Source organism: Polypterus senegalus, chromosome 15 (genome assembly GCF_016835505.1).
Source record: "Polypterus senegalus isolate Bchr_013 chromosome 15, ASM1683550v1, whole genome shotgun sequence".
Lineage (NCBI taxonomy): Eukaryota > Metazoa > Chordata > Cladistia > Polypteriformes > Polypteridae > Polypterus > Polypterus senegalus.
Window position 1 is genome coordinate 57974432 of NC_053168.1, and position 27871 is coordinate 58002302.

Here is a 27871-nt window from a genome sequence, read left to right on the forward strand (position 1 = left end):
GCGTCCCGGGGGAGGTATTGGACTTCCCATGGCGGCTCCCCCGGAACATAAGCAGCAGAGGCGTCCCTACCGGGCATGGGACCCGGCTGTCCTTCACAGTTCCCCTCCCTCAGATGAGGCTTGTGGGGATCATCGGCCTGCCCCGCGGGGCGGTCCTCTCCAGGACAGGGAGTCGGCATCCTTGGCTCCACGGCTGTGCCCTGTAAAAACATAATGAACAGGTCTGGGGTGCTGCCCGGCGTCCCTGCCACTCGGACGTCCTCCTTGGACAAACCCTCCAGACATGACCAGCGTGACCACAAGAAAAGCACAACCGACCCCTCCAGCTCGACCCTTGCGGGAGCGGAAGCAGGCAGGAAACTCCTGCCCCTCGCCCCTCGGGGAGGGCTGGCGGCGTGTTAAGCCCCTCCGCAGCGTAGCCCTCCTGCAGTGCCACCGAGCGGGCTTACGCTGCACCTTGTCAGGAGTCCCGACCTCTTTGTCGGGTCCTCCTCTTCCTCTGGGGTGCACTGGCGGTCTGGGTCCCCTTATGGGAAGAAGGGAGACCCTGTGCCGCCTGCACCCCTTTAGGCGACCGAGACGGTGCAGGCAGAGGGGCGGGGTTGTTTGGCAGCCGACATCCACCAGCTGCCTCTCCACATATTCCTCTGCCACAGTATCGGTCCACCGGCGTCTTGTGTAGTGGGCGGGCGACCTGGCAAGCAGCACTGATCATATCCGCAGCCGTTGCGCTCCGCCCCTTTCCTCTACGGCCCAGGCTTCACCTACCTGAACGCTGTGTCCTGCAGGCAGGAGGCTGGCGCCCCGTCTCTCCAGCCATTTAACAGCGGCCGCCATCGGCGCCGATCTTCCAGTCAAGTCCTCCTTCGTCTCCTGCAGGACCTGAAAAACCTTAACTAAGGACTGCAGAGGAAGGAGAACATGTTTCAACTCCTCTACAGCCCAAGAAAAGTTAATGCGTTGATCGGGCTGGACTTGAAGTCCCCTTGTTTCCTCCCACCGACCGCGAGCCAACAAGACCCTGCGGACCCTCCGCGGTCCGTTTAAGTCCGAGAGGCTCGGGGAGAAGGTCCGTCACCCCGCCTGCGAACTGTCCTCGGCGGGCGGCTGACACACTCCCCTTTACCTGTTTGGAGAGGAGCTCCTGCTCCTCTAGCTGAATCACCGCATCGGGAAACTCCTCGGGTTCTCCTCCTCCGGCTGACTGGCGCCCGAAGGAAGACACAGCCCAGCCTCGCTCTCCCGTCGCTCTCTGCGCCGTCCGCCACGAACAGAGGCCATCTGCCCACCAACAGGTGGTTCGTCCCTCGGGGTCAGGAGGTAGGCTGGCCAAGCGGAAAACCCTTCCGTGGCCCTTCCCTCTTGAGCCCGTCACCTACCTCCGGTTGCGACCCGTGGAAGCGGGCTGGCATGCCGGCGTCTGGAGGCTGGCTTCTGTGTCCGCCCGGCTTTCTTTTTCCCCATGGCGCGGTGCCTGTAGGAGATCTTTGGCGGCCTCAGTTGCGCTGTGCTGTGCTGCTCTGGCTTGCTTGCAGCTGCGGCGCGTTCTCTCAGCGCTGTGCTGCGCGTGTCCGCCCGGCAAGTCGTGCAGGCGCGTGCCTCGCTCTTCGGCCTCGGTGGCGCTCGCGTCGGGGCGTGCCCTGCTGCAGTCAAAGGCGCTCTCAGCGCTGTACTCACAATAGAGCACGCTCTCTGTCACCGGGGCGGCTCGGCACTGCTGATGCGGTGTGCGCTCCTGCGCTGAGCTACGTGCCCCAGGTGTTGTGCGGGCCGTTACACACAATTTTATGCAGGTCGGTCCAAATGGGCGGCCGGAATCCTGCTGACTCGCCAGATGTGAAAGGCGCTATATAGCGCCCGACCCGGCACAGACCACGCAGAGGCAGCGTGTACAAAACACACAGGTTTTATTTTCTTCAGCCGTGGGCACGCCTTCCCGTGTCCCACAGGCCCAACACAGTCCCAAACACAGTCCCAAAGCACAAACTCACAATTCTCCACCACTCCTCCCAGGCAAGCCGTCTCCTTCTTCCTCCCAACTCTGGCTCGCCAGTGGTGGTGGCTGGGCCTTTATAGCCCACCGGAAGCATTCCAGGTGAGTAACCACCTGGTCCGATTGCACCTCGGGTGGGGCTGGCTTCGTCCAGCGGGCTGTGGGAAGCAGGCAGCTCCCCTAGCGACCACGCCGGGCCCCAACCAAGCTGTGGAGGACTCCATCTCCCATGGAGCCCTGCGGGTGGTTGGGGAGTCACCACGACCAGGAGGCTGCCACCAAGCGTCCGGGGAGGTATTGGACTTCCCATGGCGGCTCCCCGAACATAAGCAGCAGAGCGTCCCTACGGGCATGGGACCCGGCTGTCCTTCACAACATATATATATATATATATATATATATATATATATATATATATATATATATATATATATATATATATATATATATACATACATATATACATATATATATATACATATATATATACATACATATATACATACACATACATACATATACATACACATACATACATACATACATACATACATACATACATACATATATATATATATACATATATATATGTATATATATATATATATACACATACACACATATACACTGTATATGTATACATTTCTGCGGACAATGGGTCTTTTAATTTATGGTACATGCTTCCTCATTTGGCTTGCCCAGTTGATTTCATACAAGGGACGCTATTGGCGGATGGCTGAGAAGCTACCCAATCAGAGCACGTATTACGTATTAAATAAAACTCGTCAATGATATACGAAATGCATCACGCGCGGTGCTTCGCATATGTGAAAGCCCGAACAGCACGTATTGATTTTTGATTGTTTGCTTTTCTCTGTCTCTCACACTCTCTCTGACATTCTCTGCTCCTGATGGAGGGGGTGTGAGCAGAGGGGCTGTTCGCACACTGGCCTAGAGGATACGGACGCTCCTCTAAAAAAATGTTGAAAGACTACCTTCACATTGCTCCCTTCCTTGCAGCTGCTTTGTTCCGGTGGTGTTTCGCATACTTAAAAGCCCGAACAGCCCTATTGATTTTTGATTGTTTGCTTTTCTCTCTCTGTCTCTCTCTCTCTCTCTGACATTCTCTGCTCCGGACGTGCACTCCTTTGAAGAGGAAGATATGTTTGCATTCTTTTAATTGTGAGACGAAACTGTTATCTCAGTCTTGTCATGGAGCACAGTTTAAACTTTTGACTAAAGGGTGTTATTTCATGTCTAGAGGGCTCTAATAATGTTAAAAACGTATTTAGCAGGTCATAAACAGGTTTTCTATACTCTAACTGCGAAAATATTCGATTTATAAATAAGGAATCCTACTTTGCAGAAATTCATTTATCGCTGTAGAGTTTGGAACGGATTAACCATGACAAACGAGGGTTTACTGTATATATATATATATATATATATATATATATATATATATATATATATATATATATATATATATATATATATATATATATATATATATATATATACACAAAAAAGTGTGGACACCCCTGCCCTATAGGTTTGGTTAAGTGGTAGCCATGCTTAAGCTGACTTTCTTTAAAGTTAACCTTGAACACCACTTTATCCTTTTGTGTGTGTCACTAGGGCTGTGCGATATGACCAAAATCTTATATCCCGATATTTCATTTCATATCCCGATATCACGATATAGTACATTTTCTTTGTATTCAGTGAATAGTTTATATAATCACCACTCCTTTTTTTCATTTAAATTAAAAAATCAAAAATGAGAAGTACTCAACTTGTAATTATTTCTGTTCTTTTATTTAGAACATTTGAGCAAATGTTTGACTTAGAATGTAAACATAAAATGTTAATGTATCAAATATAAAACACTTTTCAAAAACAAATTACTAAAGGCCCAATATAAAATACTGCTATATAAAATGCCTGACATAAACAAAATGTGAACTGTAGCAGCAATAACTCTCACAACATATATTAAATATAAAAGGATCAAAGCACTAACAACTAAACTATATAAGGCCAATAAACCCTTTAAACAAAATAAATACAAGTCTAACATTAACTGTCAAAACCAAATGAAAACATTGTACTTCAAACTGTAGCAGCAATAAGGCTTACGACAAAAATATATTAAATATATAATATTAAATATAATATTTTTAGGCTACATTCTAGTAAAATGTTAATTTGCACATCGTAGTGTGGCAAATCTCCGTTAATGAGTTACAGCTGATCGCCCGTGCGTGGGACTGACGGCGCTAGCGTGTTGATGCCGTCCAGCCCCAAGCTGCACGGGTGATCGCGTAACTCGTTAACGGAGATTTGCCGTCGATATGCAGTTGTGGCGTAAGCGTAATTTTAACAAGATTAACGCTGACAGCAAACGCTGCAGGGAAAATTATGCCTTAAGCAAATTGTTTTGGTAGCAATTAATCTTCCAAGCTTTTAACATGCTCGTTTAAATAGTACCTTTACAACTGTAATATCCTACGTGGCCTGCCTCTCAGTTGTAAACTCTCTGCATGCTCGCTCACGTGCTTTTTGCGAAGGTGGTAGAAGAGGTTTGTCGTGTTGGAGTGGTGGTAGCGATCGGTTTGCAGCATAATTTGCACAGTACCGTTTTCTGGTCCGTGTCAGACTCTTCAAATCCAAACCATCTCCATACTACAGAGGTAGCCCCTCGTTTAGGAACAAGGTCCTTCTGTGTGGAGCTAACTGGTGTTGCCTCGTCTTCATCAGCCATGCTAGTGTGTCTGCATCCACGTGGTGGCCATCAAAACAATAAAAAAAAATATTGCCGTAAACAGTTTATTTTGCGACACCACGAAACAAACGATAGCGTAATGTGCAGCGATAGACGTTTTCATATTGTCATCCGATATATATCGTTATATCGAACAGCCCTATGTGTCACTGATTTTACTTTTCAAGCTCAGATTTAAAGGCAGTATGTTCACCAATGGCATTCTAAATAAATTATAATTATGAGTGTCTCCAAGAGTCACAATGCAGCTACTAATTAATTAGCAGTGATCTGTTGGTCCATAAAAAATAAAAACATAAAATAAAGCAGCAAAACACATGAATACAAATGAACTAAACAATCCAAGTCAATTTCCTGTATGTTTGTACTGATTTTACTGCAAGGATACAATTCATCCTGTTTCTAGCCTTCAGTTTAAGAAATTTTAATCAAATTTCTTCTAAAGTGCATCTGAAACAAAGTATGTGCATTTTAAACAAAGTACACTGCAGGCCCATCCTTGGCTGCTGTTGTGTACTTTGAGCAGCTCCACTGGATTACTGATTGCAAAATTCCACAACTCTTTACTGACATCAAAAACAGCAGAATCCTATACATGCAAGTTAAAAAATATTGATATAAATAAAAATACATTGAATATTCTTGCAAAAAGCTAGAAAGATTGCTCATCAAATAAATGAGTGGAAAAAATTGTAATCTATGGGAATTAATACATTTATGTAAAATACTCACAATCCCGTGCCTAATTTGAGGCCCTCATGTAATGTTAATTAAAATGTACACTACCTTGTCCAATTGGATCACTCTGTTCCAATATATGTTTTTATTTGAATGTTTTAATCAAAGTTTAACTCTTGGTCGATTTATACGACTGGATGTAAATGTAGCATGTTTTAAAACTTGTACTGGCAATGTGAATGAACAAAATATACTTGATGGATCGACAACTGCAATAAACAGTGCAGACACATGGGTAATTTATTTAAGACAATGCATATGTAGACACATACTTAGTAAAGCATGTAACACTGAAGCGATTATCAAATTACACAGCAAAGTACAAGAATCCTTTACCTTGAATTCTCTGTATTGCTCAAATGACAAAAATTTACTCACAAAAAGAGGACGGCTAAATAAATATGGAATAATGTTTGCTTCTAATTCCTATTAGTCACAAGCATAAGCAGCATATATAAATGTCATAAGAAACAACAGCTAAGAATAAAGTACCGACACTTTATGTGCTGTACTACTATGCCACACTGCATGTTAATTACCACAAAAACTTTTATCTAGTCAACTCAAATAAAATACTTTCTGCACAATGAACTTCTTTACTACATTTTTTGGTTTAATTTCAGCAACAAAAAAAGTCCATCTTTGCATTGTTCCACACAATTCCTACATAAAGTAACCTTACATACAACTGAAAGGATTTCTGCCTTTGTCAAAAAGAAGAGGTGATGTAAGAAACACCCCCTTATCACCTAAGTACTTTATCTATATGATTAAGTAATAGAAATTTTATAATTTGGTTAGACAGCCATGTTCATAAATTTAATTTTAACTTTACTGCATTTGCACCTAGTTGTGTAAGAAGGTAAATAGTGGATCATACTACACAAATATTTGCAAAACCTTTTTGAATTTTAAAGGTTTTGGCTATTGCAAACACTTATTGCACAAAATGCCTTGCAAGCTTTTATCAGTTTTCTGCCGAAAGCAAAATGGATTAACTGCTAAACAGAAACAAATCTTTTTCCTAAAAACATTTTCAGGTAACTATTTTTATGCTTCTCAAATTAGTAACATTTATTGTGAAGTGAGCTCATTTAAATTTTCAGTGATGATTCATATGATGTTCCTTCTCACCTGAGGCATTGTTAAAACTATGGAAATTGCATGGCCAGCTCAAAAAGTGTCTCATTTTCTAGCACTGAAATCCTAAAGTAATCCACTATAAAACGACTAGATATGGAAAAGTAATCTGCAGACTTGATTAGTCACGTACTAATCTTATTAAAGCTTTTCTCAGTTTGTCTTCAGCGTGTAAAAGAAAATCAAGTAGAATGCTAGCTTAGAAATGAACATCCAATACAATAAGAACATAAACTAAACAACCCTTGACATACAACATCAAATTGAAATGTGTAAAGAAGTTTTACTTACCCCTTTTCCTGGTTTTGAACCTTTGTCCTGTTAGCACTGGCTTCTGCTGCTTATTCATAAACTTCCTGTGGGATGAAAAGAAGTTTAATAGATTTAATAAATAAGAATAAAAAGAAAACCTGAAAGGAAAAGAACTGACATCAAAATTAGATAAATACAAAATAAAACTGATTAATAAATCACTGAGGTACATCAAAGATTTAAATATTGGTTTAGTAAAAGTAAAAACAGTCAGCTATGAAATTTAAATTTCTACATACTTTTCCATAAGTTGCACATATTGGACATAATAGAGAAAACTCCAAATGAGGGAAATGGAACTTACCAGATGAAATACTTAAATCTATTAAAACAAATCCCTTGCAAATGACTGTTTATGAAGACTGCTTCTAAATGATTCTATATATGGCAGAACCCGCTGTGGCACACAAGAAAGGATTAGGCTTTACAGGAGTCATATTACAGCAGGAGCATGCTTGCTTTAATCCATGTCTCTCTCTCTCTTTCTCAAAATGGTACTGAAAGATCAATGGAGAGAGACTTTATCCAGTACAGTATTTAAAAGATTGTAACATGCCACTATATATTGAATCCAGCTTCAAGTTAATGTTCTTCATTTGTTATATATTTGGGGGTGCATGTGACTGATTGTGGACCACCATTCCCAATAGGATTACTTTTATTGCTACTAGAATCTATGTAGAACTGGCTCGTACTAATGGAAAACAGTAAAGTAATGAATATTTTATCATTTAAACCATTTATGAAGAGGACCCCACTGATCAACAAGACATGCAAGATCCAAACAGACCTTCACAAATAAATATTACAAAGAGAAAAGAAACACAAGATAAAGTTGTTCTAGGAAAATGATGTAATGATCTGTAGATAGACAAAAATCACATCAGAATTGTTTGTAAAGGCAAATCAGCCTTTTGCTTACCGACAACATAATGAGGCTCTCAAAGGAAAGAACACACAAACACAAGAATTTCCACATTGCTGTGGTGTCACTTTACTGCTTCTGTTACTGGAAGCCTTGAATTTGATATCATGAAATAGGATAATTCAAACCAATATTTTGAGATTAGATATTTGTCAAAAATGTTGGGCCTCCAGTAAAAACAAATATCCTAAACCTTAATCCAAAAAGCACACAGGAATCCTTCAAAGGAAGCATTAAAGTATACATTTAGTATTTTACAAGTCAAAGTTATTTGTTCACAATTTAATATTATATCTGTCTCTCTACCAATACATATATATACATATATACATATATATATATATATATATATATATATATACATATATATACATACGTACATATATATATATATATGTATATATACACATATACATATATACACATATATATATAAATATATATATATATACATATATATATATATATATATACATATATATACATATATATATATATATATATATATATACATATATATGAACATGAAAACAAAGTTTTTAAATCTTACCAAATACTACTATTTTTCAAGCCAAACGTGTTATTGAGTATTGATGAACTTCTTGTGAATGGACACACATTATAAAATCTATGTAGTTTATTTTTATGAGGGAACAAAATATCCATCCATTTTCCAACATGCTGAATCCGAACACAGGGTCACAGGGGTCTGCTGGAGCCAATCCCAGACAACACGGTGCGCAAGGCAGGAAGCCAACCCACCACAGGGAACAAAAGATAAACATTTTTATGAAATTTATCCATTTTCAAAGAAGACTGCACACTTCACGTAACTGGAAGCCTTTCAGCCCCAGAGGCAATGGTTTCCTGCATAGTCTTCACCTTGAAAAAAGCCCCCTCCTGCCACCATTACTGCAGTTACTGAAAGTTGATAGACATATATGAATAGCTTTCTCTGCTCTGCAGACGTACACAATAATCACTGAAAAAATGCCACACTTAAAGTCTCTCCAAATATTTCATTACATAACATATAAATAATTCAAAATTGCTACAAATCACAATTCACAACTACCACATTGTATCATGGATTTGAGTAAATGTCTATTGAGAAGAAACAGTGAATCTTACTAAGTACTTTTACTCACTCAAAACTTTTTTGTCATCCTTTCAATTATTACCATATCCTTAATAACAGTGACTTAATATGTGCTATACAATTTGATGAATCAATTTCACCTTTTACCCGTATCACATAATCTGCCTTTTTAATTTCTCCAGTATTTTTGTATTGTGCGTACACATGACTGATGCCCAGGTTGAACCCAAGACATTGATAGTCATAAGCAGAAAATGGACTGGGCAATGAGGACACATAATACAAAAGGTTAGTGTAAACTGTGTACATAATACATAGTGCTTAAATTCATTCAACAGTGTTCCAAAAAATTGCAGTTCCATCTCAATAAATAAATAACTCAATAAATAATCCAATAAAAATATAAAACTAATCAATAAATATGATAAAATCCAACAATTGCACATAATCTAGAATCGGGATTCCTTTTCTAATACTACACTGTGAGTTTAGGGCATCTTTCTCCTTTGTCTCCTGTACTCACCCCTTTGGGTCTTCTAAGCCGGCAGAGACATCAGTAGCTATGGGGCCTTTTTCAAGCTCTTACCCTTGCTACCAGTCTTTGAAGTCCGCTGGGATGCTCGGTCCTGGACCTCAGTTTTTGACATACATCACTCCCTGCTTCTCCATCTTTCTCAAAGGCACGATCCACCTTGGGAGTGCAGTTCCCATTGCTTCCTCACAGGGCCACTGACCATTTGCCTCCCCACCACCACAATGGCTTGCATATCTGATTCTGCTTCTTTCTTTATACTTGGTTTTCTTTTCAAATGCCCTTCTAACCAACTAGAGCTCCTTTCAACCAAATGTAGGTAGAGGTGACATTAATCATGCCTCACAAAGTGTCAATGAAGAAATTAGTTCAATCGATCAAGTCCTCATATGCAAATGCAATTTGGCTAATCTCCTCATCAACTATTCTGGGGCCATTCAGCTTTCCCAATACATGCACCTATACTGACAAAGTCGGAGTGCGCACTGTTTTTATTCTTAAAACTCTAACACCATTTTTTGTTAGGTGTACAAAGTGTAATGGCACTCTTATATGCATGATTCACAAACATACAGCATGCAGCCACTCAGTGTAAACCTTGCTATGAAAGCTATGCAAGATATAACATAGAACATAACAGGTGAAAAGTAGTCCCTGCCACAATCATCCCATCTTGTGGGTTCCATGGTTTATGGTTTCAGCAAGGTAATACTGTATATGAAGTTTATGGGAATGGCATTATGTTTTTCACTCATCAAGTGTAATTAGTACACAGCCTGCACCAGTTTCCACATTACTTATATATAAAAAAAAAAAAAAAAAAAGATGACACAGAGTGGATGGAGCAAGCTAAAGTTAGAGCATAATATTGGAGGGCAGCACACTCGCACGATAGACCCAAAACTACATTTTTTTTTTTTGCTTGATGCTGCATCTGTATGGTTCAGTAGGTGGGCCTGCACTCCATATAATATAAAAAAATGTTTGCAAACACAAATGCATACTCTAAGCAGATGATTTCACAGTATACCAAAGGTTTTGCCACTATATCAGACACTCTGCACACTTGCGTGCAGGACATTTTTTGTTCTAAGCCATGACCATGATGAAATCCAACTGGAGAGACAAGTGCACAGGAAATGTTTACTATTGTTGTCATAAGCAAGCCTCATTCAGAAAGCATGTTTCCTAAATCAAAAACGTTGTCACTTCTAAATGGATTTATTCAGGAAGATTTAAGGTTTTTGTGTCCCATTTGGACAGATGCCCCTTAAGCTCCATTTTAAAAGTGCAAGAGAACAGGCTCAATTATTTTAAAATTTATAAAACTGCTTCACTTTAGAACAGAAATTTCATGTGGCAAATTAATATATACCATAACTGCGAAGAATAAACTTTGCGACTTGACAAAGAACCATACTTATTCTATATAATGACTAGCAGCAAGTTGTAAACTGAATCCCATTGAATACATAAGGCAAGTATAAGGAAACTGTGGGGCAAATACAGGATGTCCTACTAAGTGAAGATTAAGAGTAGCAGTACTTTTCTGTATGCTGTGAAATGACAAATTAATTTGTGAATGCTAATAGTTATGTTCAGATATTTTTTTTTTTTATTTTCACTATACAGAATACAGTAAAATTCATCTACGCTTTCCAATGCCAAGGTTTATGTGCTATATAGGTTGGTTAGGTAGATGAAGTTTGTCACTTAATCTGCAAATGCAATAGCCTTTAGAAATCTATAATAAATATAGTACTGAATCTCTGTCCCAGTTTAAGTACCTTGACACCACAGATACTGCATACATAGATGTAATGTCACTGCCACCCCAGAAAACATATTCAGTATTTTCTAATAACTCAAAGCCTAATCTACCTTGTTAATTTAATTTAAATGACACGATTTAAACTAATGATGTTAAACTCCAAAAAAAAGTCAGCAACTCCAAATAGTCAGACTTAATGTTCACATTATTTTGGCGAATTCTGCTGGGCATGGAAGGTCATGTGGATCAAGCTATGCCTCTAAAATGTTGGCTAGCATGACACATATGTAAATACCAGTCATGCATGGTGGCAGCTGGGGTTTCAGATATATAGCATGCATTCTCCCATTTGGGATCAGGAAGTCTTCCTCTTTTTCCTGTTCTGCCCACTCACTATTTGCTATCTCTCTTTCTCGCTATATTTGTGCTATGTGTGCTATGGCAGATGTGAAGTGGATTGTAAAGTAACTTATCACCAGGCAGTTGATTCTGCCGGTTTCTTATTAGCCGCTTTAACTCAACATGTGAAGAGGGGAATAATGTAAAAAAGCAACGTGAATGGTGGATGGCGGTAAACTTGATTCAGCTAGATAAGAAGATACTTGTGTAACACAAAGTGCAACAGTTCTTAACTTAGATATGCAGTGCTAATCTCCTATACAGCAAATGCTGAGAAGTTACTGATATGTGTAAGTAAGGACTACACTTACAAATATTGATCATTCCTTTGCTGAGGGATTCTACATTTTCTGAAATGGAGGCACACTTGTGCACCTGACTTCAATGTATTTAAAACAGCGGTGACTACTGTCACTAAGTCACTAGAATATGAAAGTGTAAATTCAAATTACTCAATAAAAAAGTAAAACACAAAAAGCATCCATGCTTACTGTCGGAAAGTCATAACTGTGACATTGCTCCAGTAGCAACAAACGGAAAGAAAAACTGAGAAAGGACAAACCCTTCAGTTTTAAAGGCAATGTTTTAAAAATTCATGTGATTTGGGTTTTTAAGAAAACTAAACTATTGAACATCATATGCCTCTGCCTACCCATGGTCCAGTAAGCAGGATAAGCAGTCCAGCTACAAGTAAGACCATCATTGCTTATGATGGTTAAATAAGAAGGAGCTCACAGATATCAGCACCTGTTATAAATGATGATAAATACTGCTTATTGTTCACACCATATTGTGTTCTGAACCCAAGAAAGTTCTTACACTTTTCTTAGTGTGAACACCCATACGATGTACTGTATACATGGCAGTATCTCAGTCTCACTAAAGTACACTTTCTCTCTACTTTGTTCACTTGCTGCCTTATGACTAGTATAGGCAGGTAAGGTACTCCTTGGAGCCCTGAACTCAATCGCCCAGTTAGAAATATGGATTTGATTGTTGGACAGAGAACTTTCGCCGTGTCCATTACAGAGAGGTTCAATACAAATGTATTTGCTATAATGTTCCAACTCCTTCACTAAATTGTGTGATACTACAAGTTGAAACGATTGGAACTTATAGCTGATTGATCACATAATCATGCTCTCAAAGTATGCATGCATTATGTATTATGTATATTACCTAGGGCCTTATGATTTCCGCAATGCAGAAAACACAGAGGGAATAACAAAATTAACGCATAGAAACGTATTTTAGATTTAAAAATGGAAATGTACGGAATTTAGAGACTGAAGGGGTGACTATTATAAAACTTCCCAATAAATTAAACGATTGAATAATCTGTCGTTCTGTCATAAAGATACTATTTTCTTGTTTTTTTTTTCAAGCGAACACAATTCTTTGTAAACATTCAGACGTGCCTCTAACTGCATGTGCGTGTGTTTCCTGTATTTTTTCTTGTTAAAGACACACAAATTCCTTAGCTGCAGGAGACAGAAATGTTGAAGAAAGCAGTATCAGATACCCTAACTACATTGAAAAAACTAAAACATGAGCTTAACTGCAAAATTGGGGGCACAACAATACTTTTTACAAATCTGGACAACTGTTCTGCAAGATTTATCAGCATACCATAGACTGGACACAAAAAGATACTTGCAATGACCATGTCAAATCTAAAACCCATCTCAAAAAAAAGGAGAAATTAAGATCAAAAAGTGTTCCCCTTCAGGTAACAACAGAGGAAACAACAAAATTGTTAGATGCAAGACGCCAGTTTGTGCCCATGTGAGTCAGACATACTGCTCGGAAAAATTACGAAGATGCACCCTTTCTTTATTAAACCTTGTAAACAAGGAGGCGCACTGCCAGAAAATGACAGCAGTCTTCATCTAACTCATTTGCCCTGTGTCTTTGAACAACATATGGACGCTGTTCTTTGAAAAATTCGTGGCAAGAAAATTTATGTTGTAGTTGATGAAACCACTGATAGCCAAGACCACATAGTTCTCAAACTAGTGACAGGTGAGTAAACATCTGGCTGTATTGTAATTCTTTTATGTAGGCAGTTCTAATTGTAAATTATATATTTATTGTGAATCATTTAACCAATTAAATTATATTTAACTGGTATTAACAGTCTTTCCTGTAGAAAAATGTTATTAGTAAATGGCACTGGTTGTTAATGGTTCCCTTTTAAAAATCAACAACGTTTCTGGATTTAATAAATGTTTTGCCTCATGGTGACAAGGCATGCAATGTCCACATTTGACTCTTTTGTTATAAACTTGGCACCTACAAACCTGGGCAGAAGAGCAGGCTTCTCCTCAGATGCAACAAGCTGTTAAAAGCGTGTCTCTCTTTCTTTTTTTCTGTTTAATTCCTAGATTTAATGTCTTCCAGATCAGTGGCTTTTGCTTTGTAACTAATTATTTTAAGATATCCAGGAGACGAAGTTACAGATGTAATGATGCACGTTTTCAATCTGTAAACATTTAAGGTTTAAGAATCATTAGAAATAATTTACATAATTACAATTACAGGTACTAAGACCAGTACTTTTTGGCAGATGTTATCTTTATGGAGAGCTGCAACTTTTCCAACTTTTCACAGGCAGCACTTCAGTCCCTTCATAACAACCAGCTGAATCTTAATGACATTTTAGCAGTGGTTACAGACAATGCATCATACTGTCTGAAAGCATACCAGGAAGATTTAAAAGTGGTTAAGCCTAACAGTGCACATTCGACCTGCTTGTGTCATGTCATAAGTTTATTGGACCTGGCAGCACTATAAATTCTTCAGTGAGGCTGCATCACTAGTGTTTTAGACAGAGTCTGCCTTCTTCAAGAAGCCTGCCAGGAAAAGGAGATGGGCAACCTTCTTCTCACTGAAAGATTGCGCTGAACAAGGCATACCCCCTTGGTTCGAATCAATAGGGTACCACACTGAACATATTCAGCTCTACAAATAGTTCTTTCTGGCTGAGAATACATCATCCCAGGCTGTAACAAAATTCCTAGTCCGTAAAAGTGAAGTTAACCTTCATCTCAGAAGGATGCATCAAACTAGTAACAGCTCTTACAATTTCCTACTGCAGTTTCAGCATACAGCATCATGGAGGATCTGAGCTCCTACCTGATGAATAGAACTCAAAATAAGGTTCAACTGTGCTAGTGTGCTGTTTCATTAAAATTAATCTGAAGTGCCATTTCATTATTGCGCGTTTTGTGGTAGCTGTTATTACTTTCTTTCTGTAAAAAAAAAATATATATATATATATATATATATATATATATATATATATATATATATATATACACACAGTATATATATTGTCATGCATGCGCGACTAGTACACTGCGGATAGATCTTAAAACACATCGAAGGACGTTCGCCGGCGGGGAATGGCAGGGTACTAACCTTGTTTCTTTGTTTTCCAGGACTAAAGACGCTCCGCCATAAGACCTTGCCCGCAGTACGTTCACTTCCGCCTTTCCTCCGCCATCTTCTCTGACATCAGCAGTCCCATCATCTCTCACGACTCCTTCCCAGCATTCCTGCACTTCCAGCTCCTCCCATATAAAATGGCCGCCGACGCCTAGTATGGCGTCACGCATGAATGTATTTTTTTTCTTGTGTTTTGACCCTGCAATTTTTGTGTTAAGAGTCTGGAGTGTCGACAATATAAGGGGCCGGAAAACCCCAAACCTTTTTGCTGTCTCCTATTGAGTCTTTTACAGTGGCGTAGTCGGCAGGATTATTGTCCGAAGAAGATGTCAGAAGGACAGGACTTGAACACAGTACTCCAAGGGTTGAGTACCCAAATCGTCGCCCTGCAGCAAGCACAGGCCGCGACCAACAGGGAGTTGGAGCAGACGAAGGCCCAACTGGCTGAGGCCCGGAGAGCAAGACCAGATCCGCCTCGTCTCACGCCTCCACCCCTGGTACCTATGACCGAGGCCGACGATGTTGAGTCGTACCTCGGCATCTTCGAAAGGCGGCCACCCGGAACGCAGTGGCAGCGGTCAGTGGGCGTCCATCCTGGCGCCCTACATGAAGGGACCCGCACAGCGCGCTTATTACGACCTCCCCGAGGAGGAGGCTGCAAACTACGACGTCCTAAAGCAGGAGATCCTGCCGCGCAACGGCATAACGCCGGGCCAGCAGGCGGCCGAATGGAGAACCTGGCAGTTCGACCCAGAGAAGCCGGCCCGAGCGCAGGCCTTCGAATTTGGTGAATGCCCTACCTAGTTCTCTCGCCCAGCAGGTCCGGCGCCGTCCCTATAAGGATATGTCAGGTCTCCTGGAGGTCTTGGAGCGTCAGCTGGCGGCCTACCAAGCCGGGGGGTCCGAAAGGCAAGCGCGTGGGAACCGACAGGGACGGGTGGCCCTGCCCGAGCCCTCTCGACGCGCTGCGGAAGCGCCGCAAAAACCCAAAGAGAAGCCGGCCTCTCCGCGCTGTTACAAGTGCGAGGAGACCGGTCACCTACTGCCGACCTGTCCGCTCAACAGCACAACGGAGCCAATGGACTGCACTTGGGCTTCCAGAGAAAGGTACTGTACTCCGTTACACCCGCTGGCAAGTCCGAACACGGGAGTGGTGCTGATAAATGGGCACTCGGTGGTGGCTTTGTTCGACTCTGGCAGTAACATTACCATTGTTGCTCGCCGTTACGTATTACCGCAACAGTGGCTCACGCGACATTTGCGAGTCACCTGTGTACACGGGGAGACCAGGTCTTACCGTTCCGCCCGGTGTTACATTACGTGGAAGGGGCAGGTTTCCAGTTTGATGGTCGCGGTGTTGCCTGAACCCCCCTATCCGGTAATCTTGGGACAATACTGGTCACAAACTATCGGTGGTAAGACGAAAACCGCTCCCGGAGCCTCCCTAGGTCTAGCAATGAGGGGACGAGGCACCCTTCCCGCGGTCTCCACGCCATGCTCAGGGGCAAGCCAAGATGGCGCAGGCACATCGGGAGTTGTTTCCCGAGCAACGTCCTCTGACCCGGATACTTCCGCCGGGGAAGGGACAAGCCGGGGAATACTTCCGCAAAGCCCCTCTCAAGATCCGCTGAGCAACCTGGACCATCAATTCCGGTCCACGCCTGCGTCATTCAAAGCGAGAACAGTGGAATAGCGATTCCCTGCGGTTTGCCGGAATGCAGTTGTTCTTCCTGGTAGCGCTGCGCTGGCGGCTCCATGCCCGCGAGCCCTTCTTTGTTCTAGAAAATGATCTGTTGTATCGGGTGGCAACTCACGAGAGTGAGGTGCGGAAGTTGCTGCTAGTACCGCGTACCTTCTGGCGGGAGGTGTGTGAACTAGCGCATGCTCACCTCCTAGGCGCCCACCTCGGGGCCGAAAAGACATTAGAGAGAGTCAAACTCCGTTTTTACTGGCCCGGGATCAACGAGGATGTCCGACGTTTCTGTCAGTCCTGTCCGGAGTGTCAGATTCGCCAGATTCCTAGGAGGGACCGCGCTCCTCTCGTCCCTATTCCCTTAATAGACGTTCCTTTTGAAAGAATAGGGGTCGACTTAGTAGAGCCCCTGGAACCCTCAAACCGTGGCTACAAATATTTACTAGTCGTGGTTGATTATGCAACCCGGTACCCAGAGGCGGTTCCCCTGCGCTCCGCTAATACGAAAAACATTGCACGGGAATTAGTCAACTTATTTTTAAGAGTGGGTATTCCCAAAGAAGTCCTCACGGACCAGGGTACTCCGTTCACCTCGGATACCTTCAAGGAGGTTGCCAAATTACTCCGGATAAAGCACCTAAAGACGTCTGTCTACCACCCCAAACAGATGGGCTGGTAGAGCGCTTTAATCAGGCGCTGAAACAGATGCTTCGCAAGGTAGTCAGCGCCGATGGCAGGAATTGGGACCAGCTCCTACCGCTCATCCTTTTTGCCTACCGGGAGGTACCCCAGGCCTCTACGGGCTTCTCCCCTTTTGAATTATTGTATGAGCGACAACCCCGGGGACTATTGGACATACTAAAAGAGGGCTGGGAGGCTGAGCCCCTGCCCTCCTCTAATGTATTGGAGTATGTTGCGCAACTGCGCGACAGGCTCGCTAAAATCAGGCCTATCTTAAGACCACGTGACTCGTGCGCAGGCAGCGCAGGCCCGTTGTTACAACCGCAACTCCGTCCTCCGAGAGTTCCGCCCGGGGGACCGAGTAATGGAGTGGGAGGTGGGAACGAGTACCAAGCTGCTAGCTCATTGGCAGGGGCCATACGAGGTTAAGGAGAGAAAGGGACTCGTCGACTATTTGGTTCTTCAGCCTAATCGTCGACCGAGCAAGAGGATCTACCACGTCAACTTATTAAAGCCTTGGAAAGACCGGGAAGAGTCTCCAAATGCTTGTAGGTCCCTCTCCTATTCCTGCGACCACCCTTAACCTCGGAAGCGAGCTGACCCCTTACAGCGGCGGAGATCACACAGACTATCCACGCCATCCCTGAAGTGGTGAGCGAGACACCCGGTCGGACCACACTGATTGCACATGATATAGTCACGGAACCTGGAGTGATCGTCCGGGAGAGGCCCTACCGACTCCCGGAGGCAAAACGCGCCGAAGTGGAACTGGAGGTGCAACGGATGTTGGATATGGACATTATTGAGGAAAGTAATAGCCCCTGGTCCAGTCCTATCGTCCTTGTTTCCAAGCCGGACGGCTCCTGGAGGTTCTGTAGCGACTTTAGGCGTCTGAATCAGGTCTCCAAGTTCGATGCCTACCCGATGCCCCGCATTGACGACCTTCTCAAGCGGCTGGGTGCCGCCAGGTACTTGACTACCCTTGACATGATGAAAGGGTATTGGCAAATTCCTTTAACGGCATCCGCGAAAGAAAACAGCCTTTAGCACCCCTAGTGGTCATTGGCAATACAAGGTCCTCCCATTTGGGCTGCACGGGGCCCCAGCGACCTTTCAGCATCTGGTGGACAGAGTGTTGAAACCCCACCAGTCCTATAGTGCCGCCTACCTGGATGACGTCGTCATCTATTCCGGCACCTGGGAGGAATGTATTGCAGCTCTCAGCTGTCCTCGCAACACTGGCTAAAGCCGGCCTCCGTATTAACCCCCGTAAATGTTTCTTTGGCTTGAAGGAGGCCAAGTATTTAGGCTACCTTGTGGGGCGAGGACAGGTGAGACCACAATGCTCCAAAGTCAAAGACATCTTAGAATGGCCCCGTCCGAGTACCAAGAGACAGGTGCAGGCTTTCTTGGGGCTGGCGGGTACTACCGCCGTTCGTACCCGTTTCTCGAAAGGGCAGCACCCTTGACGAACTTAACAAAGAAAGGTGCTCCCCTTCAGGTGGTATGGAACGATACGGCGGAACATGCATTCAGTGACTTAAAAAAGGCTCTAACCTGTGTTACGGACTCCAGATTTTGGAGCTCTGTTTATCCTCCAGACCGATGCTTCGGACACAGGCCTAGGTGCCGTGTTGAGCCAAAGTATCGATGGTGTTGAACACCCAGTAATGTACTTGAGCCGGAAACTGCTGGACGGGAGACCGGTATGCGGCGGTGGAGAGGAAGCCCTGGCCATTAAGTGGGCCGTGACTTATCTCCGGTACTACCTGTTGGGTCGCGAATTCACTCTGGTGACTGATCACGCTGCATTGCAGTGGATGTCCCTCCATAAAGAGTCGAACCCGCGGGTCACCAGGTGGTTCTTGGACTTGCCGATGCCCTCTCTTGTATCCACGACCTCTCGGTTCGGTCCGCCCATCCTGACGGTTTCGGGCTAAGGGGATGGTCATGTCACACATGCGCGACTAGGAGACCGCGGATGGATCTTAAAACACATCGAAGGACGTTCGCCGGCGGGGAATGGTGGGGTACTAACCTTGTTTCTTTGTTTTCCAGGACTAAAGATGCTCCGCCATAAGACCTTGCCCGCAGTACGTTCACTTCCGCCCTTCCTCCGCCATCTTCTCTGACGTCAGCAGTCCCATCATCCATCACGACTCCTTCCCAGCATTCCTGCACTTCCGGCTCCTCCCATATAAAATGGCCGCCGACGCCTAGTATGGCGTCGCGCATGAATCTATTTTTTCTTCTTGTGTTTTGACCCTGCAATTTTTGTGTTAAAGAGTCTGGAGTGTCGACAATATAAGGGGCCGGAAAACCCCAAACCTTTTTGCTGTCTCCTATTGAGTCAGTTTATATATATATATATATATATATATATATATATATATATATATACACACCCTAAAAATCTGACTCAAGGAAAAATAAAATGGTGAAAACTGAAAATAAAAAATTAAAACAACAAATTTTTGAAAAAATAAAACTGATTCCATAGGGCACTATTTACCTGTGAATTTATTTCACAGTGATCTGAAAATGGCAACCTTTTTCTTTACATAGAAAGAGCAGTAGGGTTTTACTGCTTTATTAACTTCATATTTTAAAAGCTATGATGGAACTAGGGTACCAGTGAGCCCCAAACCTAAACGAAGATACACAAACACAGTCCCGGGTTTAAAAAAAGCATGGTTTCTTAATTAAAAATACCTCCAAAAGTAACAAACCACAAGCACGAGTAATTTCTCTCACAATTCCTCACCTCTTTACCACTGCACTGCACTGCGCTTCTCCAGCCCTGACTTGCTAGGATAAGGAGGTGTTGTCCCTTTATTGAGGACCCGGGAGTACTGCCGGTGCCAGGGTTGTTGCTTTTTGGAAGTACTTCCTGGTCACAAAGAAGCCCCATATAATAGGGAGTACAGCAGGGCTGCTCTGCCAGACTACATTTCCCAGCATTCCCTGCTGGTTCTTCAATGGGCACCTATATGGAGGGCTGCTGCCATCTAGCTCCTGGGGGAAATAAAAAGACCTTGAAGACAGTTCCTCCCTGTCCTTTTCTTTTCCCCTGTTCAGTGAAGATACTGGAACTTCCCCTTGGGAAATCCTATTTGGGTATGGCCTCTTTCCCTTCTTTGACTGGGATGCCTGACTGACCTCCTGAAGCCTCGTGTCCGGGCAATGAACCATCCCCATTCCTGGTCGGGATGCTTGTCCAACCATTGCGGAACTTAAAAAGTACTAAATGTTTATAAAAAAAATCATTTCTAAAGCAGTACATGGATATAACCTTTCCAACTCAATCAACAGGCAAATTTTAATAACTTCTATGTGATTATTGTTAATCCAGTAATTTAAAGAACCAATTCCAACAATTTACAGCAACCTAGCAAAGACTCTATAGTTGTCTGCATAGGATATAAAACTAAGCAGGTGGATGAGGATTAAGCTGAGAATTAAACTACAGATGATTGTATAACATTAGCAGAGAGATAATATGTGAGATTTCAAAGCCAATCACATACTCACTGCATGAACACTATCACTTATTCTGCCAATACTGAAACTACTGGATTTTTACATTCTGATAAAAACATCAGCTAAACATATAAAAGCTACAGGGAGAGGAGTGGGAGTCTGTGCACAGCTGGAAAAGTGAAACAAATTCATTACAAAGAAAATTCACTTAGTCCAACTTGGAGGATATTGATGTGAAGAATATCAAAAGCATTAGTGAGGTCAAGGAGAAAAATACATTCATCCACAATCAGCATATGGATGGAGGTTAAAGGCATGTTTGGAGTGGGCCGTCCATTCAAAGCTTTGTTAGGGACAGAAACCAAAATGAAGAGCAACAAAACAAGTTTCTAACAATTCTTTCTGAAACTGTATATATAAAAAAATATTTATTTTATAAATTGTTATAAATGCACACTTAATGTAGCTGTCTATGTGGCTCTAGCACAAATGACAATTAAGGTTTCTCTGTGTGGTAATATCATAGTTATTAATGTTTTAAAAGCAACTCTCTCCAGATTACTTTCAGTTTCATGTGCCTGCAACTAATTTTATCTGTTGCTCTTAGAGCAAAAGCTTTACAACATAAATTGTTTTAACACTAATATGAAGTAATCAATTACTATTTTTAGAATGTTACTCTCGTGAAAGCAGATGTCCTGGCAATGGTACATTATGTTCAGTATCTGCATCAGATAAGAGGGGAGTCGCTTTCCTCTGCCTGCACTTGCAGGCTTGTGAATTCAGCAAACCTGCATAAAATTATGACCCAAGTCAGTCTCCTGCAAAACCATTTGGAAACCAGGATGCCGGTTAAATTACGGTTTAGCTAGCACACACAAAGAGAGATGCAGAAGGAAAAGGCATAAACGTTTTAAACTAATGGTTAAAAACGCAACACTGTAGTCAAGAACTTCCACAATAAATAACAGGTGGGCGGCATATCTGTATTCCAGATTGTCACATTTTAATTAGAATCACAATGCAAAAAACAAAGACATCAATTGTTTAATACACGCACGCACCCACACATAACACGCAGCTTTCATGTTAGAATGCAGAGCTGGTGCACTCTTTAAAATGTGAATGCAGGAAAATGCTGTAATATCTAGGAACTAAACAGATTATGCCGCTACAACCAAGGCAACATATAAAAATGTATCTTATGTTTTATTACATACAATTCTTTTTGATAGATGTAACTTTATAATGACCTCTCATCACGAACACACTTTTAACAGGCAACCCTAAAGCTGAAATCTTTGAACAGTATTGCTCAGCTATCCACTGCATTGAGGAGCCGTAGAAAAGGACTGCTTACATGACACGCAGTAAAAACTAAAGGCAACCAACCCGAGTAAACTTTAAACTCAAACACATAGAAAACAATGCAGGACAATGAAAACTCTGATTAAAATGAGACAAAAGGTTAAAAAAATGACTGCGTTGTTTTGCAGTTCTAGCCACAAAGGTCTCTGATCACTATTCGCCAAGTACAGTGAAGTGTGAAAGTGACAGCTTTAATGTTTGATCGAAAAGGTAAACAATTAACCTTTCTCTTCCCTTGCAGCCAGCACTTACATGCATCGCCCACTCGACTTACACAGCAGCTCATAACTGAAAATGAAATATTACAGAGTAAAGCTTTAGCTGCTTGTACGCGGTATATGAATACCTCCGCTCTTCAAATAGAATGCGCCTCATGATATGTTTGCTTAGCATTCAGAGCTTAAGAGGCATAAATGAAAAACGTTCATAAAACAAAACCACAGGCATGAATAACACCTTAACATCTTTATTGTCACAGATGCCCGGGCAAGCAATGCCCTTCATGAGCTTCAGAATTTATAGGTGGGATAAACTCTCTCCCTTTATGCAAGTAACAGGAGAACGTTTGCCATTCACTAATATTGTACAAAAAACAGCCAAATTCTAAGCAAAGGCATGCAAACTGCGGAAAGATATATTAATACAAATACCTTTTTCACAACTGATACGAATGGTCGGCTGATCTCACATAAATGTTCAAACAACCTTACCTCTCAACGAGCACTTCTGTTACACTGCGTAGAGAATGTACCAAATAAACAAATGACAGCCAGCGAGTCGAAGAAGCGACGTTTCGCACAGCCTACTGAAATACAAGGACCCTTCATTAAGTCTCTGTGAAATAGGGGGAGATATACAACTGATTTTAAGTAATATTCACTAAATGCAACAAATAATCAGCTAATAATATTATTTTAATAGTTATCATCTCATTGTAAAAGAATTATATTTTCAAACCACTCTTGAATGAATGTAATAAATATTGCAAAATTAAATAAACTCCCCCCACATTATATTGCCTCATGGTACAAACCAAAGGAAGGACCCACGTCTGTAGCTTTAATTGTAATGGTGGTTGGAGGCTTACTGGAAACGAATGAGATTTGATTTTTTTCGAAGAATTACTTTATGAAGAAAAAGTTCAGTTTATTTGCAGTCCTTTTTGATTTTATAGGGAGCTTCTTATCCTTTCCTTAAGGAAAATGGCTTATTCCAAAAAAGGCGAAATGACTGATGAAGAGAAGGAGCTGCTCAACGTTATTTCTGAAGGTAGGAATAAAAGCAAGGGCAGTGTTGGAGATAGGAAGGGATGTCCATTCAAATCCATCGTGCCAGTTTTGTGTCTGGATGCAGGCTGCATTATTTGGGCGTACATTTTGAAACCCACAGTCCTCGAGAGATGCCCATTAGAAACTATTTGAAGAGGAGGCATGATTCACCTGCGGCCCAAAAGAAAATATTTATAGTACAATCGTTTGGATGTTTAATGTCAGTTTTGCAGCAGTTTTAATACTCGGGGAGATCGAGTGCTTATCTCATTACTTGTAGCACAGTTTAAAGTTACTAAATGCTTTTCCTCTATTATACTACTATTTTGTTGTACTGGTTGTTGTACGGTAGCTCCATGGTCATGAGTTTTGGCTCCAAACATTTTATTAATCGGGACTAAGGTTTTTAATTGCTGTGATTTTCTTGTTTTCACCTGTGTTGTAGGGCAATGTCTGGAATTACTACATTATGTCACATTTGTGGCATCTGTCTACTTTTCTGGAGAGATTAAGTAACGATTTGCTTGTTTCATTTATAGGAATGTATTTTATAATTTTTATTTGTTAAAATGTTGCACAGATGTACCAAATATTTCATTAGAACAGCTACTTGCTGCCGAGCAGTCATGTATCTATTGTGAATTAAATTATACTGTACATCGAACAGTGATAAAGTTGGCAAACCTTACAAGGAAATAAAAAAGAAGCTTGAATTATTTGTGGTAAAAGTTGTGCCATTTGTTTTCTTTACCTGTTTAGTACCTACAATAATTACATCTGACACTGCGAGTGTAGTAAAGAGCTCAAAGATGAGTCTTGCTACACAGTGTGCTTTAAAATGCTCATCAATGAGTATGTTTCCATATTCTTTATGTAAGTTTAATTCCTCTGGGGAAAAATGTACACACCATTCTCAGCTAGTACAGCGATGTTGATTTATGCAAGCACCAGAACCAGAATCTGAACCTGATTAATGGCCAGTTTTAAGATCTTTCTTGTCATATTCCAGAATGAGGAAGGAGGCATCATTGGTACAGTAAATTGGATATGTTCAACAAACTGTAAATGAAGGATGTTTCAGTTTTTTTGCACCATGAAGATTTTGGGGAAATCACATATTGGTATTTGTTACTTTTGCTGCCTCTTTATACTCTTGTTGTAGTTATTATTTTTTCTCCCTGCACATTTTTACACTGCTAAGGTGCTGGTTTCTTCACGAAACTAGCAGCAGCTTAAACTTGAGAGTTTGTTCTAAATTTCTCCATAAGACTGGGTAAAACCAAACCTAATCCAAAAGATTTAAGTAAATGTTTGAATACTGCCAACAGGGAAAAACACTTAACTACAGTCTGCTCATCAATGGCAAAGGCACACACCACTTAGTAACTACTGTGTCACCACTTCCTTGTTGAGGGTGCTTACATTGTTGTGAGTTCATGTATGGAGAAACAACCTAGTAAAGGTCAAAATGTTACAGATTGGTTCCAGGTATGGATTGGGGGTAATAAAGGCAAAAAATAAAAATTCTTTGGACTACCTAGGAAAGTAATTTGGTTCATTTTATTCTTATTAAGTGTGTTTCCATTTCATACCTTTTTAAATAAAAAATGTAAAGGTGTCCCCCAATCTTCTAGGTAAATTTATATTCTGAAATAGATCGCCCCACTGGCAAACAAGTAAACCTTTAGTTGAATATGAAAATTCTGAAAATAGGCCCATCTTTTGTAACATCACATGAACCTAAAGAAGAGCCATGTTCCACATGAAGGCATGAAAATGTGAAACCTTTAATAATGGCCAATCAAAACAATGGCTATAATTAATTAAAAGCAAAATAAAAACACTCCTTACTGGCAGACATCCTAGCATATTGATGTGAAGGAATGCCCAGTTAGCACAGTGCTGCCAGAGGCATGGATACACTACGATGGGACATGGCAGAGGAGAATCCCATGAAAATATCGTTGGATGGTGTTGAGAAAACACACTCATTTCACATTGGAAGACTTGAGTCCAAGTAGTATAGTTAGCTCTGTAACTGTAATGGGTGAATCACAAATGAACTTACTTGGATGTGTCTGAGTGAATCAGTGCGTGTCTGAGAGGCATTGGTGTTATAGAAAGCAGCACAATATCTACTAGCAGATAGAGGGCATGGCATCATAAACTAGCATTGCATGTAGCCTGATTGGAAGGAATGGAATCATATTGCCTACTTAATGGTGGGAGCCCACAAGCAGCCTGGGAGACCTAATGTATTAAGGGCTACAAAAGGCTCAGAGTGCTGGGATAACAGCTCAATTACTGTGAGTCCTCAAAGCAGACCGTCCCAAACACTGGATGTGAATCTAGGGCTTAGTAACTAGGGAGTAGGTTATTAATTATTATTCTGGTTTAAACCCTCATGCTAACCGGTGAGCTAGTTGATTTGAGACTTTTGCAAACTACATATTAACGTAATATGGAAAAAATACTTAATTTACATTTATGAAAAACAGAAATAATCTTAAGTAGGATTAACATTACCTTTGCTAACAAATTCAGAATAAATACTTCTAGTTTAATTATTCTCTTTTGAATCTACACATAAATAAGACATTAGATTTCCCTAAATTGGTCAAAATAAATGTCCTATTGGTCATGCAGTATTTCTAAGTTATTTGTTAGTAGTTAGCTGTGCTACTAGACTATACTACATTTCATGAGCATCATGTTTTATGTCAAACCTCTTGTTTACATTTTGGGTTTACCAATAGCAATACTTAATCAATGTTTCTATGTATCAGTGTAGCATGGACCATTCAATATTGACCCCAAAGCCCAATCACAATATGCCATATTATGAAATGAGCTAGATGTTAACTGATCAGTGCTACAAAAATGTAGGTATTTAGATGGCAGAGCTGTGCATTTTCACATAGCCAGTTGTAGAAGTTGAAAATACACTTTGACATTGAAGTTAAAATAACCAAACTTGACTTGTTTTTCCTTTTCAACAGTCACATGTTTTTGTAGTGCTAGAGTTGCAGAGGCACATGTGTAACAGTGTTAAAGGGATCCTTGTGAACTGATCTCTAGGCCCTACAGCTCCATCTCATGAGAAGGGTATTTATGCAGAATGCAAAAAAGAATGCATATGGTAATTGTTATGCCTTCATTAGGCAAGTAGGTAAGTTGCTAGACATCATTAGCTTTTGAGAAATGAGAGGAAAATGCTAAGATTTTGTTGAAGTACTAAATTAGTTTAATATCAATTGTAAACATTGTCATGGGACATTTCAGGTTTTGTAGAGCGCTTTGAGTAGTGAGAAAAGTGCCATATAAATGCAAAAGAATTAAAAATTATAATTATTGTGTTTTTGTTTTTAAAATACATCTAAAGGGAAAACAATGCAACATAGATGCTGAAATTGTAAGATTGATACATAAAACATTTTAACACTACAAATGAGAGATGCTGGTCCTTAAACTGATGTTTGTGCAAGCATTAGGTAATGTGTGTGTGTGTCTTTGTCCCAGTCATTGTATCATATCATTAGTTTATCTGCACTCTTCACAGTGTAGTGAATCTAATCAATCCAAGAAGCTCATGGTGTCTTACACTGACAGCCTACTTGTCAAAAATGGGTTTTGTTGGAAAAAAAGTTAATTGACCCCACCCAACTAATAAAAAAAAAAAAGTATGACATGGTACCGGTTTTGTTTTATTTCATTTTATTGTGGGGTATATCAACTGCTTTAGTATTTGGATACCCTATGGATATTCATACGGACACTTCAATACTCAAACAGAAATGCAGCATTTTTAACATGATTGCAGGATTTGCTTTTCCATTGGTTGTTGCTTTAGAAAGCATTTGACACAAAATCTGTTGTTTTTAGTGGAATGGTTTAAATAAATTGTGTTGCCTCCAAATTTCAAGTTTTAACATTCTATAGTAAGTTTACAGAGTAGGATATTTATTGTTGTATATGTCTGAACCTGTATATGAGAAATTCTTTGAATATAAAATTTGCAGGATTGAATTATTAGAAGTGGTTTTGGAGAATTGTGAAGCTGATATATGAATTGTGCTGCCAGCGAAACCTTTAGATGCAAGGATAAAAATATTGTATTAGTCATAGAATTTGCATTTATTCTAATTACTGTGCCTGATTTTTGCATATTGAAACTTACATATTGTGGTGGATTGCCGGCATTTTACTCCTGCCCTCACCCCCAGGCCGCCAGGAAGAGCAC

General features: G+C 41.1%; 2 protein-coding genes across 4 annotated transcripts in view; one reads left to right on the forward strand and one right to left on the reverse strand.

The window, feature by feature from the left end:
- Positions 1 to 23154, reverse strand: part of bzw2 (basic leucine zipper and W2 domains 2) — a 62748-nt gene extending 39594 nt beyond the window's left edge. Inside the window, exons 1-2 of one of the 3 annotated variants that reach the window (XM_039736648.1) lie at positions 23074 to 23154; positions 6948 to 7012 (exon numbers count right to left, since the gene is read on the reverse strand). In XM_039736648.1, coding sequence (XP_039592582.1) covers positions 6948 to 7005 — 58 coding nt within the window. In that variant the 5' untranslated portion in view covers positions 7006 to 7012; positions 23074 to 23154. Of the gene's footprint in view, positions 1 to 6947; positions 7013 to 7272; positions 7378 to 23013 lie in introns of those variants that run through there. The other 2 variants (XM_039736650.1, XM_039736649.1) reach the window with 2 other exon arrangements.
- Positions 23155 to 23407: 253 nt separating this feature from the next.
- The window catches only part of ankmy2a (ankyrin repeat and MYND domain containing 2a), a 58209-nt gene continuing 53745 nt past the window's right edge, over positions 23408 to 27871 (forward strand). Inside the window, exon 1 of the mRNA XM_039737082.1 lies at positions 23408 to 23632. Coding sequence (XP_039593016.1) covers positions 23566 to 23632 — 67 coding nt within the window. The 5' untranslated portion in view covers positions 23408 to 23565. The remainder of the gene's footprint in view (positions 23633 to 27871) is intronic.